The sequence below is a fragment of the Jaculus jaculus genome, chromosome 11 (genome assembly GCF_020740685.1).
Source record: "Jaculus jaculus isolate mJacJac1 chromosome 11, mJacJac1.mat.Y.cur, whole genome shotgun sequence".
NCBI classification, from domain to species: domain Eukaryota; kingdom Metazoa; phylum Chordata; class Mammalia; order Rodentia; family Dipodidae; genus Jaculus; species Jaculus jaculus.
Genome location: NC_059112.1, coordinates 100027787 through 100041770, shown reverse-complemented (window position 1 = coordinate 100041770; position 13984 = coordinate 100027787). Strand labels below are relative to the sequence as shown.

The following is a 13984-nucleotide window of genomic DNA, read 5'->3' as shown; positions in this document are numbered from 1 at the left end:
GATGCACAAGGTGGCTCATGCCTCTGGAAGTTTGTTTGCAGTGGCTAGAGGCCCTGGCTCACCCATTTTCTCTCTCACTTATCTGCTGCCTCCCTCTCCCTCCCTGTCTCTGTCTCTCTCTCTGTCTCTCTGTCTCTGTCTCTCTCTGTCTCTCTCTCTCTCTCTCTCTCTCTCTCTCTCTCTGAAATAATAGAATAAAATGAAATACAAAAAATGACAATATCTGTCTATTTTATCCTGGTTTTTTTGTTTTGTTTTGTTTGTTTTGGTTTTTTAAGGAAAACCCAACAGACTGGCCTTTTTTTTTATGCGAGAGAAAGAGAGAGAGAGAAAATTGGTGCACCAGGGCCTCCAGCTACTGTAATCAAACTCCAGACCCTTGTGCCACCTGTGTGCATCACCTTGTGCATCTGGCTTGCATGAGACCTGGAGAATTGAACATGGGTCCTTAGGCTTTGCAGGCAAGCACCTTAACAGCTAAGCCATCTCTCCAGCCCTTGTTTTGTTTTGGTTTGTTTTTCAAGGTAAAATCTCATTCTAGCCCAAGCTGGCCTGGAATTCACTAGGTAGTCCCTGGCTGGCCTTGAACTCACAGTGATCCTCCTCCTACCTCTGCCTCCCTAGTGCTGGGATTAAAGGCATGTGCTACAATACCTAACCCTTATCCTGGCTTTATTTACCACTATTTATCTTTTCTTTCCTAGTGCTAGGGGTTGAACCCAAGACCTGAAAATGCTAAGCATGCACTCTTCCCTTGAACTGCACCCTAGCCCCACTCCTTCTCTTTCTGTTTCTGGCATAGGCTTCAGCAAGGGAAAATAATCAAGGATAATGCTATTAAGCAACCATTATTTTAAAATATTATTTTATTTACCTACTCATTTATTTGAGAGAGAGAAAGAGAAGTAGATAGAGAGAACAGGCACACCAGGGCCTCTAGCCACTGCAAACAAACTCCAGACACATGCGTCACCTTGTGCATGTGGGTTCTGGGGAATCGAACCAGGGTCCTTTGGCTTTACCAGCAAGTGCCTTAACCACTAAGCAATCACTTTAGCCCAGCAAGCATTTTATTGTTGTTGTTGTTTGTTTTTCGAGGTAGGGTTTCATTCTAGCCCAGGCTGACCTGGAATTCACTATGTAGTCTCAGGGTGGCCTCAAACTCACAGTGATCCTCCCAAGTGCTGAGATTAAAGGCATGTGCCACCACGCCTGGTCCAGCAAGCAATTTTTAAAGTGATTGTCCTGTATTGAAAACTACTTGCTGGGATTGGGGGGATGGCTTAGCCGTTAAAGCACTTGCCTGCAAAGCCAAAGGACCTCGGTTCAATTCCCCAGGACCCACATAAGCCAGATGCACAAGGGGGCACACGTATCTGGAGTTTATTTGCAGTGGCTGAAAGCCCTGGCGCACTCGCTTGCACCTCGTGTGCGCTCTCTTTCTCTCTGCCTCTTTCCCTCTCTCAAATAAATAAATAAATACTTGAAAAAAACTACTCACTGGCATGATGATACACACGTTTGATCCAAGCACTTGAAGGGCTGAGGTAGGAGGATAGCTATGAGCCTGGAGCTACCTACTCACTAGAGTGAGACCTTGCCTTGAAAAAGAAAAGAAAATACGAAACTGTTGTAGCTTCCTACTCCTGGAGACTGCTTTGAAGTCACAAACCTAAGACATTCAGTTCACTATGATTCCAAACATTTGGGGAGATAGACCCCCCAAAAAGTAAGATATGCATGTAGGATGTTCTTTGAAACAAGAACTTAACAACAGATGTCCATTAACAGCCCCACTTTTTCCATTGCTTCCTGTTTTCTAATACTTGGATGCCATGTCAGGATCAAAGTAAAATCCCCTTCTTGCCTATGGCCTATATGTTTCTTAGATTTTAATCTATTGAGGAAGTATTCTTCCCTTTACTTTTGTCCTACTTCTTACTTGTTGACACAACAGACTAGAAGGTATACCACATTCTGGATCATACCAATGGATTAGCATTTTCCAATGTTATTAACAGCATTCCAATCAAAACTGGTGTGTAGCTCAGTGGGAAAGCATTTGCCTAGCTTGTGCAAGGCCCTCCATTCCATCCCCAACACCACAAAAAGCAAACAAACAAATTTCCCATCTTCCTGTCTTCTCTTTTTCCTGTAACTGGTAGTTAGATCCAAAGGCTCAATCTGATTCAGGTTTGATTTTTTCTTTTTTCTTCAACCTTAAGAAAACATCATAGATCATGGCTTCCACTGAGAAAGACACTGTGTTTTCTTTAAAAATAAAAAAAAAAAAAACAGCTTTTTAAATTCTTATGGAAAACACTTTTAACACTATTTCTCCTTTTGAATGTAAGCATAGTGTTCCAAGGCTGTCATGAGTTAACACTGGTTCTCTCTGCAGGCGTGGGGAAGGAGGACTACCCCCACACTCAGGGGGATTTCTCATTTGACGAAGATAGCAGTGATGCATTGTCTCCAGACCAGCCGGCCAGCCAGGAGTCTCAGGGGTCAGCTGCATCCCCGAGTGAGCCAAAAGTTAGTGAATCGCCATCTCCAGTGACTACAAACACTCCAGCCCAGGTAGGAACCTTCTGGTGTAGACTTCTAAACAGAGAAGTGCTCTGTTTTATATACTGTATTAGAAAAGTACATTTTCACCAGAAGAAAATGCTGAAAAATAGAGTGCTTATCTAGGATGCAAACACTGTTAAAACTTTTCACCTGATTCTTTAATATTATTTCTGCTCTACATATACATATGTTTTAGTTCTATAACTTTTTAAAACCTTCCTATAACATTTTCTTACAAACTGTCTCATATAAAATTCACCCTAGCCGGGCGTGGTGGCGCATGCCTTTAAACCCAGCACTCGGGAGGCAGACGTGGGAGGATTGCGAGTTCGAGGCCACCCTGAGACTCCATAGTGAATTCCAGGTCAGCCTGGGCTACAGTGAGACCCTACCTCGAAAAATCAAAAAAAATAAAATAAATAAAATTCACCTTTTTTCTACCACCTTAACCATTTTTTAATATTTTATTTTTATTTATTTATTTGAGAGAGGGAAAGAGGCAGGCAGAGAGAGAGAGAATGGGCATGCCAGGGCTTCCAGCCACTGCAAACAAACTCGATACGCATGCACCACCTGGTGCATCTGACTAACATGGGTACTGGGGAATCCAACCGAGGTCCTTTGGCTTTGCAGGCAAGCGCCTTAACCGCTAAGCCATCTCTCCAGCCCCATCTTAACCATTTTTAGCCTAGAGTTCAGCAGAGTCAAGTGTATTCATTCACATTGCTATGCAAAAGATCTCCACAACCTTTTCACTTAGAGCAACTGAAATTTTATACTCCTTCTGTAATTCCTTTATTCCTATTTATCCAGCTGCCAAGACCCGCTGTACTACCTTCTGTCTCTATAACTTTGACTTTCTAGGTATGTCATTAAAATTGAGGTCATCCATTATTTGTTATTTTGCCACTAGCTTATTTCATTTAGCCAGTCATAATGTCCTGAAGGTTAGAACCATGTTGTTAGAACCATAACAGGATCTGTTCTTTAAAAACAAAACAATAAATAGCTTGGGCTTGGCTTTTAGGCCAAAGGTCAGCATGTGCCTGACCTTCAGGAGTTAGCAAAGATTTCCACAGTCACCATCTTTACCACAAGTAGGGTCACCGTAAGTCTTGGAAACTTAATGCTTGCTGTTGTGTTTTTGTTGGCCTTTCTTGTGGTACTAGGCTTCAAACCCCAGGCCTCCCACTGCCGTAGTCGTCTCCATGCTGCTGGGATGAACTTCCAAACAGATGTAGTTTATGGGAGAAAGAAGGGATTTATTTGAACCTTACAATCCAGAGGAAGTTCCATAATAGCAAATGAGGCTGGCTCCCTTTTACAGATCCAGCAGAGAGAGCACAAAATCACCAGCAGCACCTCAAGCAAGCAAGCAAGCAAAATATCAGGGAACCCAGGCAGAGCTCAAGCTGCTCTCTGCATACTTAGGCTGGAATTCCAGATCTGCCCACAGTTAACGCCTCTTCCAGACAGGCAGCTGGAAATCCAAGTTACAAGCTTTAATAAAACTTCTAAATCTCTTGGGGACATCCATTCAAACTATCACACTCACCATTGAAATACATCCCCCTAACCTCATGATTTGTATGCTTTAATTGGCTTTTTGATTCTTGATATTGAAGGCATTTGCTTAGCAGATATTTATTGAGCACCTATTATGTCATTTTGTGTGGGGAGCTCAGAATCCACTGCACACAAAGGAACCTGGTGAATAGTTCGTCAGAAACACATTGCTTATTTTTTTCCTGATTATTTGTTTCTTGTGATTTATTGAATGACTATGCTGCAAGTCATCTGGTCAGTGATTTGTTGTTGGTGGTAGTGTTTTAGAACAGGTCTCATGGAGCCCATGCTGGCCTTGAACATACCGTGTATCTAAGGATGACCATGAATTCCCGATCCTCCACCTCCCAAGTGCTGTGACTACAGGCAAAACTACTTGATCCTGATAAAGATAAGCCTTAAGGAGAATTATAAATAATGTTGTCAGGGTTCTGTTCTTTTTTTTTTTAAGTTAATTAAAAACTCTTATTATAGGGGCTAGAAAGATGACTTAGTTGTTAAGGCACTTGCTTGCAAAGCCCAAGGACCCAGGTTCAATTCCCTATAACCCACAATAAGCTAGATGCACATGGTGACACATGCATATGGAGTTCATTTGTAGTGGCTATAGGCCCTGGTGTGCCAATTCTGCCCCTTTCCCTCCCTTCCTCTGCGTCCCTTTCCCCCTCCCCATCATAAAAAATTATCATGCCTGTTGAGCCACTGGGATTTTTATATCACCTATAAGTAGTAATTAAGTGGAGTTTTTCTTGGCAGTGTCTGAACTTTTCATAGAATTATCCAGACTTTTTAATTTCTGGTTGGGTAGTTTTTAGTTGATTTGTTTTGTTTTGCTTTTTTTTTACATAGGGTCTCACTTTAACCCAGGCTGTATCTAGAACTCACTTTGTAGTCCCAGTCTGGCCTTGAACTCACAGTGATCCTCCTACCTCTGCTTGAGGAGTGCTGAGATTAAAGGTGTGTGCCATCATGCCCTAAGCAACTAATAATTGCTTCATTAGTTGCTTCTCTTGTCACTATGACCAAATGCCTAGCAAGAAGCAACATGAAGAAGGAAGGGCTTTTTTTTTTTTTTTTGGCTTCCTCTTTGAAGGATACAGTCCATCATGGAGGCAAAGCCATGATAGCAGTAGCATGAAGTGGGTCACATTGCATCTGTAGTTAGGAAGTAGAGACCAGACAGTAAGGAGAATTGGCTGTAAATCCTTAAGGACAGACTGGGACCATGGCTTAGTAGTTAAGGCATTTGCCTGCAAAGCCTAAGGACTCCGGTTCGATTCCCCAGGACCCATATAAGCCAGATACACAAGGGGGTGCATGCATCTGGAGTTCATTTGCAGTGGCTAAAGGCCCTGGTGCACATGTTCTCTTTCTATCTGCCTCTTTCCCTCTCTTCCTCAAATAAATAAATACCAAAAAATGAATAAATAAAATAAAATAAAAAACAAGGACTTCCGGTTAAGATGGCGGCGTAGGTACCACGCCAAAGCAGCCTAGGGGGGAAAAAGACCAAAAAAACTCAGCAAAATGCACACTTTTACTAAAAAGTGAGGTGTATAGGAAATTGAAGCGGCAGCAGAGAAGTAGAAGAGTTCCAGAGCATCCAGAGCCTGCACAGGCGGGAAAAGCGGCTCTGGCAGCTCGGCCAACCGCCGTGGCCGCAGCGCACCAGAAAGCCGCCAGACTCGGCTCGAGCCGCAGGAAAAGCCAGGTGCCGGAGCTTCCCCTGACACCGCGCTCTCCGCAACTCGGGAAACGTGAGGGGAGAGTGGCAGCGAGCAGCGGAGGAGCAGACCACGAGGTAGAAGAACGCTTGGAGCAGCAAGAGAACCAGAGCAGCTGCAGCTCCCTCCCCTCCCCCACCACCTGAGCCCAGCTCCGGCGAACAGAGCAGCGGCCCAGGACCCAAGCAGGAGCAGAGTTCGGCAGCAACATCAGCGGCTCCAGCACCGGTAACAGCGGCCCCAGCAGCAGCAGACCCAGGAGTGGCAGCAGCGGCAGACTCGGCAGCAGCAGCTTCAGGGCGAGCAGCGGCAGTGGACACAGCAGCAGCAGCTTCAGCAGCAGTGGTGGCTCCAGCAGTGGCAGCTACAGCAGCAGCAGAGGCAGCAGCAGCGGCTCAGTTTGCCCCGCAGGAAAAGCAAGTGCTCAGCTCCAGAAATCAGAACAGCAGCCCGACGACCCAGGCAGCAACTTGACTGAGACCAAAATCATCCAAGGTAACTGGGATTGCACCAGGGAAGGGTCTCACTTGGTCACAAGCTGACTTGGATCCCTCAACAGACCAGAAATCTTAACCTCTTTGTTGATAGAGGATCTGGTCATTATAATAACTACTCTTGCATACATACTCGGGGCTGTTTTTGATTGAATGTGTACAGTGTTTAGTTAAATTTTAGAATCTACCTGTATTTTATTCCACTCAGCCTGCTTGAATACTCCTATAGCAGGGAAACTCAACCCCTAAGAACATCTTTGTAGATACTCTGAGAGTCTTAAGAGCCACACCTAACACCTTAAGGTCCTACCCTGAAAATATATTACATCAAATCAATTGATACAGCTAAGAATACACAGTTAGCTAGAAAATCCAAGCATTAACTTAATCCAAGATGCAAAAATATATACATTATAACACAAGAAACACTAAAAAGCAAGACGATATAAATCCATCTAAAAGTATTAATGCATCAGAAATGTCCCCCAGTGAGAAAGAGTTAGAGGAAATGCCTGAGAAAGAGTTCAAAAGAATGATTATAAATATGTTCAAAGAGGTCAAAGAACACATGAAAACAATCAAAAAAGAAATCAAAGAGGAAATAATAAAGGAAATCAAAGGAATCAAAGAAGAGACAGGATACCAATTTAATGAAATAAAGAAGGCAATACAAGACATAAATAGGGAAATAGAAATAATAAAGAAAAACCAGTCAGAATTACTAGCAATGAAGAACACAGTTAATGAAATAAAAAACTCTGTAGAAAATCTCACCAGTAGGATGGATGAGGGAGAGGACAGAATATCTAAGCTACAAGACCAGGTGGCAGACCTAATGCAGTCCAACAAAGAGAAAGACAAACTTATAGAAAAGTATGAGTGGGAATTTCAAGATATTCGGGACACTATGAAAAGATCCAATATAAGAATTCAGGGCATAGTAGAAGAAGAACTCCACTCCAGAGGCATAGTAGGCGTCCTCAACAAAATCATAGAGGAAAATTTCCCCCAAATTGGGAAAGAGGTGCCAATACAAATAACAGGTAGCCTTTAGAACCCCAGCCAGACAAAACCCAGAAAGAACCTCTCCTCGCCATATTATAATCAAACTTCCAAACACACACACCAAAGAAAAAATATTGAAAGCAGTTAGAAAAATCAAGTTACCTACAAAAGCAAGCCCATCAGGATTACAGCAGATTATTCAACACAAACTTTTAAAGCCAGAAGGGCTTGGAGTGATATATTCCAAGTTCTAAAAGATAACAACTGTCAACCAAGGTTACTTTATCCTGCAAAGTTATCCATTCAAATAGATGGAGAAATAAAGACATTCCATGACAAAAGCAGGTTAAAGGAGTATTTGAAGACAAAACCAGCTCTACAGAAAATACTTGATAGAATCCTCCATGCTGAAGAAAAGGAAAAGCACACATATAAGGAACCTAGAAAAAACAAGCTATACTCAAATACCAGTTAACAGAAGAGAGCACAGGTAGAACCAGAAATACACACACACACAAAAATGGCAAACATAAATACACACCTTTCAATAATCTCTCTTAATATCAACGGCCTCAATGCCCCAATGAAAAGACATAGATTTGCAGACTGGATTAAAAAGCAGGATCCTACAATTTGTTGTCTCCAAGAAACTCACCTGTCTACAAAGGATAGACATTATCTTAGGGTGAAAGGTTGGAAGACGGTGTTTCAAGCAAATGGGCCTAGAAAACAAGCAGGGGTTGCTATCCTAATATCAAACAGGGTAGACTTTAGTCCGACGTTAGTCAAGAAAGATAAGGAAGGTCACTTTATATTGATTAAGGGCACACTCCAACAGGAGGACATTACAATCCTAAACATATATGCACCTAACATGGGGGCTCCCAAATTCGTCAAACAAACACTATTAGAACTAAGGTCACAGATAACACCAAACACGGTGGTGGTGGGTGACTTTAACACCCCACTCTCATCAATTGACAGGTCATCCAGGGAAAGAATAAACAGAGAGGCATCTGGACTAAATGAGGTCATAGAAGGAATGGACCTAACAGATATATACAGGACATTTCATCCAAAGGCTGCAGAATATACATTCTTTTCAGCAGCACATGGAACATTCTCTAAAATAGACCATATATTAGGACACAAAGCAAATCTTAACAAATTCAGGAAAATTGAAATAGTCAATATTGTGAAAATGGCAATCTTACCTAAAGCAATCTACACATTTAATGCAATCCCTGTCAAAATTCCAAAGGCTTTCTTCATGGAAATAGAGAAAACAATCCAAAAATTCATTTGGAATCACAAAAAAACTCGAATATCTAAAATAATACTGAGCAACAAAAAAGAGGCTGGTGGTATCACCATACCTGATTTTAACCTATACTACAGAGCCATAGTAACAAAAACAGCATGGTACTGGCACAAAAGCAGACAGTTAGATCAGTGGAACAGAATACAGGACCCAGATGTAAGCCCAAGTAGCTATAGCCACCTGATATTTGATAAAAATGCCAAAAATACTCATCGGACAAGAGACAGCCTCTTCAGCAAATGGTGTTTGGAAAACTGGATATATATCTGCAGAAGGATGAAAATAGATTCTTCTCTCTCGCCATGCACAAGAATTAAGTCCAAATGGATTAAAGACCTTAACATCAGACCGGAAACTTTGAAACTGCTAGAGGAAAAAGTAGGGGAAACCCTTCAACATATTGGTCTTGGCAAAGACTTTCAGAATACAACCCCAATTGCTCAGGCAATAAAACCACAGATTAACCACTGGGACCTAATGAAATTACAAAGATTTTGCACCGCAAAGGACACAGTGAAAAAAGCAAAGAGGCAACCTACAGAATGGGAAAAAATCTTCGCCAGCTATATATCTGATAGAGGATTAATATCTAGGATATACAAAGAACTCAAAAAGTTAAATAATAAGGAATCAAACAAGCCAATCAAAAAATGGGCTATGGAGCTAAATAGAGAGTTCTCAAAGGAAGAAATACGAATGGCATGTAAGCATCTAAAAAAATGTTCTACATCACTAGTCATCAGGGAAATGCAGATTAAAACTACATTGAGATTCCATCTCACTCCTGTCAGATTGGCCACCATCATGAAAACAAATGATCATAAGTGTTGGCGGGGATGTGGAAAAAAAGGAACCCTTCTGCACTGCTGGTGGGAATGCAATCTGGTCCAGCCATTGTGGAAAACAGTGTGGAGGTTCCTAAAACAGCTAGAGATTGATCTACCATATGACCCACTTATAGCACTCCTAGGCATATATCCAAAGGACTCATCTCATTTCCTTAGAAGTACATGCTCAACCATGTTTATTTCTGCTCAATTTATAATAGCTGGGAAATGGAACCAGCCTAGATGTCCCTCAACAGATGAGTGGATAATGAAGATGTGGCACATTTATACAATGGAGTTCTACTCAGCGGTAAAAAAAAATGAAGTTATGAAATTTGCAGAAAAATGGATGGACCTGGAAAGTATTATACTAAGTGAGGTAACCCAGGCCCAGAAAGCCAAGCACCACATGTTCTCTCTCATGTGGATCCTTGCTACAGATGACTGGGCTTCTGCATGAGAATGAAAATACTTAGTAGCAGAGGCCAGTAAGTTAAAAAGGAGACATAAAGGGTAGAGAAAGGAAGGGAGGAGGATACTTAATAGGTTGATATTGTATATATGTAATTACAATGATTGTAATGGGGAGGTAATATGATGGAGAATGGAATTTCAAATGGGAATGTGTGGGGGTGGGGAGGGAGGGAATTACCATGGGATATATTTTATAATTACGGAAAATGTTAATAAAAATTTAAAAAAAAATAAAAATAAAAAACAACTTAAGACCCACACCTGTGACCCACTTCTTCCACTGAGGATCCATCTCCTAAAGGTTCCACAACCTTCCAAACAGCACATACCGTTAGGAAACAAATATTCAAACCACAATACTTAGATACATAAAATAAATTTACCTACCTAAATATATTTACTTCTGCGTTTCCTTAGGGTAAAAGACTTTTAACACATTTCTTATCTTTAGACATCAAGTTTCTAGACAGCAGGATTTTCCCTCATTTTATCACAGTAACCTCACACAGAATAAACAGGTCCAATACACAGATTTGATGAATGTAGCATCCTAGATAGGAGAAAAATATAACACACAAATTCCTGTGGTCAGGGCTAGATTGCCAGCTGGTGGACCTCTGAGAAGTGAGTGAATCAAGAAGGACTCACATCACCAGTGGATAGATTTATCAATGAGCTCATAGCTAAATGGACTACTAGGAGTTGGGGACTTCTTGGAGGAAGTAGGTCTCTGGAGGTATGCCTTGAAGGATATACCTTGTCCAAGACCTTTCTTCTTTCCCCTACCTCCCTCCTTCCTGACTGGCATGGTGTCTGCAAGTTTTCTCTGCCAGACTTTATGTCATGATTTTGCTTTGCCACAGGCCTAAAAGCAGTAGTCACTGAAACTGTAAATCAAAATACATACTCCTTTGATTTTTTTTCTCAGGCATTTGGTGTCACAGCAGCACACACTTGACTAACAGAGTTCATTGTGGAGATTTACTTTTGTTGGCTTATCACACGACCCCCAAAAATGAGTCCATCACTGTATATTACAGTCTTTCCTATAAAGCAAAGATAGAAGCAAAATGCAGCATAAGCATCTTGTATTCTGGGTATTGTTTGAGATTCCTGCTCAGTGTAAGAGCTCTTCATTGTAGCACCTGTAGGCCACATCTCACACTGGCTCTGCTGTTACTTTCAGATAGTTTAGTTTCCAGTACATACAGATCTTGCCCTTGTAAAATGCATTGAGAATGGCAGGAGCCATCACATTTCTGTGGTTTCCCATACATTTCTCATCACTGGCAAATAACACAAGTCCCTGCCATAGATCTTCTACAGTGCCATTTATTGTTTACCTGAGCAAACTGTGTATTTTGAGTATTCATCATTTTGGCTACATGTTTAATCATATGGCTTGCCCACATTTTTATTTCCTGGTTAGATTATTTCTCATTCTTGACCTAGCATAAAACTCAAGGCCAGTGCAAGAATGTCTTTTAGGTTCACAAAAACTCCTACACTTAGCCAGACGTATTGGTGGACACCTTTAATCCCAGCACTCGGCAGGCAGAAGTACGAGGATCATTGTGAGTTAGAGGCCAGCCTGAGACTACATAATGAATTACAGGTTAGCTGGGCTAGGGCAACACCCTACCTCGAAAAAGTCTTACACGTTTACTGCCCCTCAGTTTCTGTATCAGCAAAATGGGGTTAGTTGTGTACCAACACCATGCAAGTAGCACACACGCAGCAGGCAACAGACATTCAGTGCTTTCAAACAATTGCTGCCTGACCAGAATATATCATTTTACAGTCATACTGGTATCTGTTTGCTTGTTTGTTTGTTTTTCAAGGTAGGGTCTCACTCTATCCCAGGCTGAACTGAATTCACTGTGTAGTCTCAGGGTGACCTCGAACTCACGGTAATCCTCCTACTTCTCTGCCTCCCAAGTGCTGGAATTAAAGACATGCGCCACTACGTCCAGCTTGACTCAGGTATCTTTATTTTAAACCTTTTTCTGTTAACGCTATGATCTTTATTAAAAAGATATTTAAGCTCAAAATAGTTCTAATTTTGAAGCTGTGTTACAGAATTTCCATGTCTCTGCGCCGTGGATGGTGGCATATGGGATAAAATACAGGTACATCTTCTGGCTCTGAATCTTCTGCTGCAGATCTGAGTCAGGGCTGTAATTCTTCAGCAAAAAATAAAGTGGAACAAATAATGATCTTTCCTACTCAACACTTTTCCCCTCGAAACAGCTCTGAAATGTTTTACTTTCATCCCAATAGGAGCTTCAAATTACTTGCAAATTAAGGATAAAAAAATATGTTCATGACTCTTAAAGTTTTAGAGCTGGGCATGGTGGTGCACGCCTTTATTCCCAGCACTCGGGGAGGCCAGAGGTAGGAGGATCGCCATGAGTTTGAGGCCACCCTGAGACTATGTAGTGAATTCCAGGTCAGCCTGGGCTAGAGTAAAACCCTGCCTCAAAAAAAAAAAAAATTAAAAAATTAATAGAGATAGTTAAGAGGAAAACTAGGCTCTATTTCTTTATTCCCAGAGACTTCATGGAAGATGGTCTTATCCTGAGAACATACAGGTAGCTGCCACTAGAGAAAAGTGTCCAAATATGAAAACAGCCTCCATTAGAAAGAATTACTATGTGGCATCTAGGTTTAGGAGCCAGTTTCTCAGGCAGTTTTCTTACAGTCCTATAACTAAAATGCTAATGACCTCACAGTGTTAAAAAAAAAAAAAAACCTCTGAAATATCTGTTTCTACATGGTCTAGAAAAGACTGAAACTGTTTATCCTTGGACATATCTTTTCCATTCTGATCAAAGTACAACTATAAAGGAAGTTAGCAAAATATTAATGGAACACACATCACAAATTATAGCTTAATTTTGCTTAGGCAATTCATGAACATTCAAAAACTGTAGAAAATCAAGACTAGCAGCATGTGGATTCCAGGAGTGCTTATGCTGCTCACTTTAAAATCATGTAAACACTCTGACACTCAGTTGCAAGCATGATGTGATTGAGTTTGCATGGGTTTTCACACAGTGCTATAGTCTTTCTTGGCTTGGGGTGGGCTTGGCTTAGGGGCTTGAGCACCAGACACTCAACAGCCACTGAAACTCCCCAAGCCATTGGCTCTCAAGTCTGAGGACTTGGACCCTGCAAAGAATGATGAGTGCAGACATGGCAAAAGGGCAAGTTAGGCAAGGGTTTATTAGAAAAGAATGTGAAGGCACAGCAGAAGAGCTCCTTCCTGCGCTGGAAGGAGGAGGGGTCCCAAGTGGGAAGCTGCATAATGATTTGGATCTAGGTTTTTTTATACCCTTTGGGTTATAAATTAGGCATCAAGTCAGGGTAAGCTGAACTGGTTACTTTAAATATATTTGGGGGCTCCTGATAGGCTGATAATCTAGACAGAGGATCGCGGACTCCCACTCACTAGAAAATGACCTACCATAAGGATCCAAGGAGGCAGAAGAATCAAGAAATAAAACAGGGCTGGAGAGATGGCTTAGTGGTTAAGGCACTTGTCTGTGGGGCCTAAGGACCAATATTTAACTTTCCAGATCCCATGTAAGGTGAGGCAGGTGCAAGGTCACACATGCCCACTAGGTGGCACAAACATCAGGAGTTCTATTTCAGTGGCTGAGGCCCTGACACACCAGTCCTCCCTCCCTCCCTCCCTCCCTCCCTCCCTCCCTCCCTCCCTCCCTCCCTCCTCCCTCTCCTTCCTTCCTTCCTTCCTTCTCTCTCTTGCTCAACAAAAAATAATAATAAAAGAAAACAGAGGCATGTTCCTGATAGACATCTTGATGAGTTAGGTTTAGTGTCTTAACCAGGGCATGTTGGTGTCTATGTTCTTTTGGACCTGTGTGCCTAACTACCTACCTGTAGAAGAAGGCTACCTTGCTAAAAAGAACCTTGCTGAACACCTACACTGTATCATTTCAGGAAAGAATCTTGGGAGACTTTGATGAATTACTTTCCTCC

General features: G+C 41.8%; 1 protein-coding gene across 6 annotated transcripts in view; it reads left to right on the top strand.

Annotated features, from left to right (window-relative positions):
• The window catches only part of Mrtfb (myocardin related transcription factor B), a 206237-nt gene that overhangs the window by 157682 nt on the left and 34571 nt on the right, over window positions 1–13984 (top strand). For all 6 annotated transcript variants that reach the window (XM_045161177.1, XM_045161173.1, XM_045161176.1 and 3 more), the window contains one exon: window positions 2402–2580. In XM_045161177.1, coding sequence (XP_045017112.1) covers window positions 2402–2580 — 179 coding nt within the window. The remainder of the gene's footprint in view (window positions 1–2401; window positions 2581–13984) is intronic.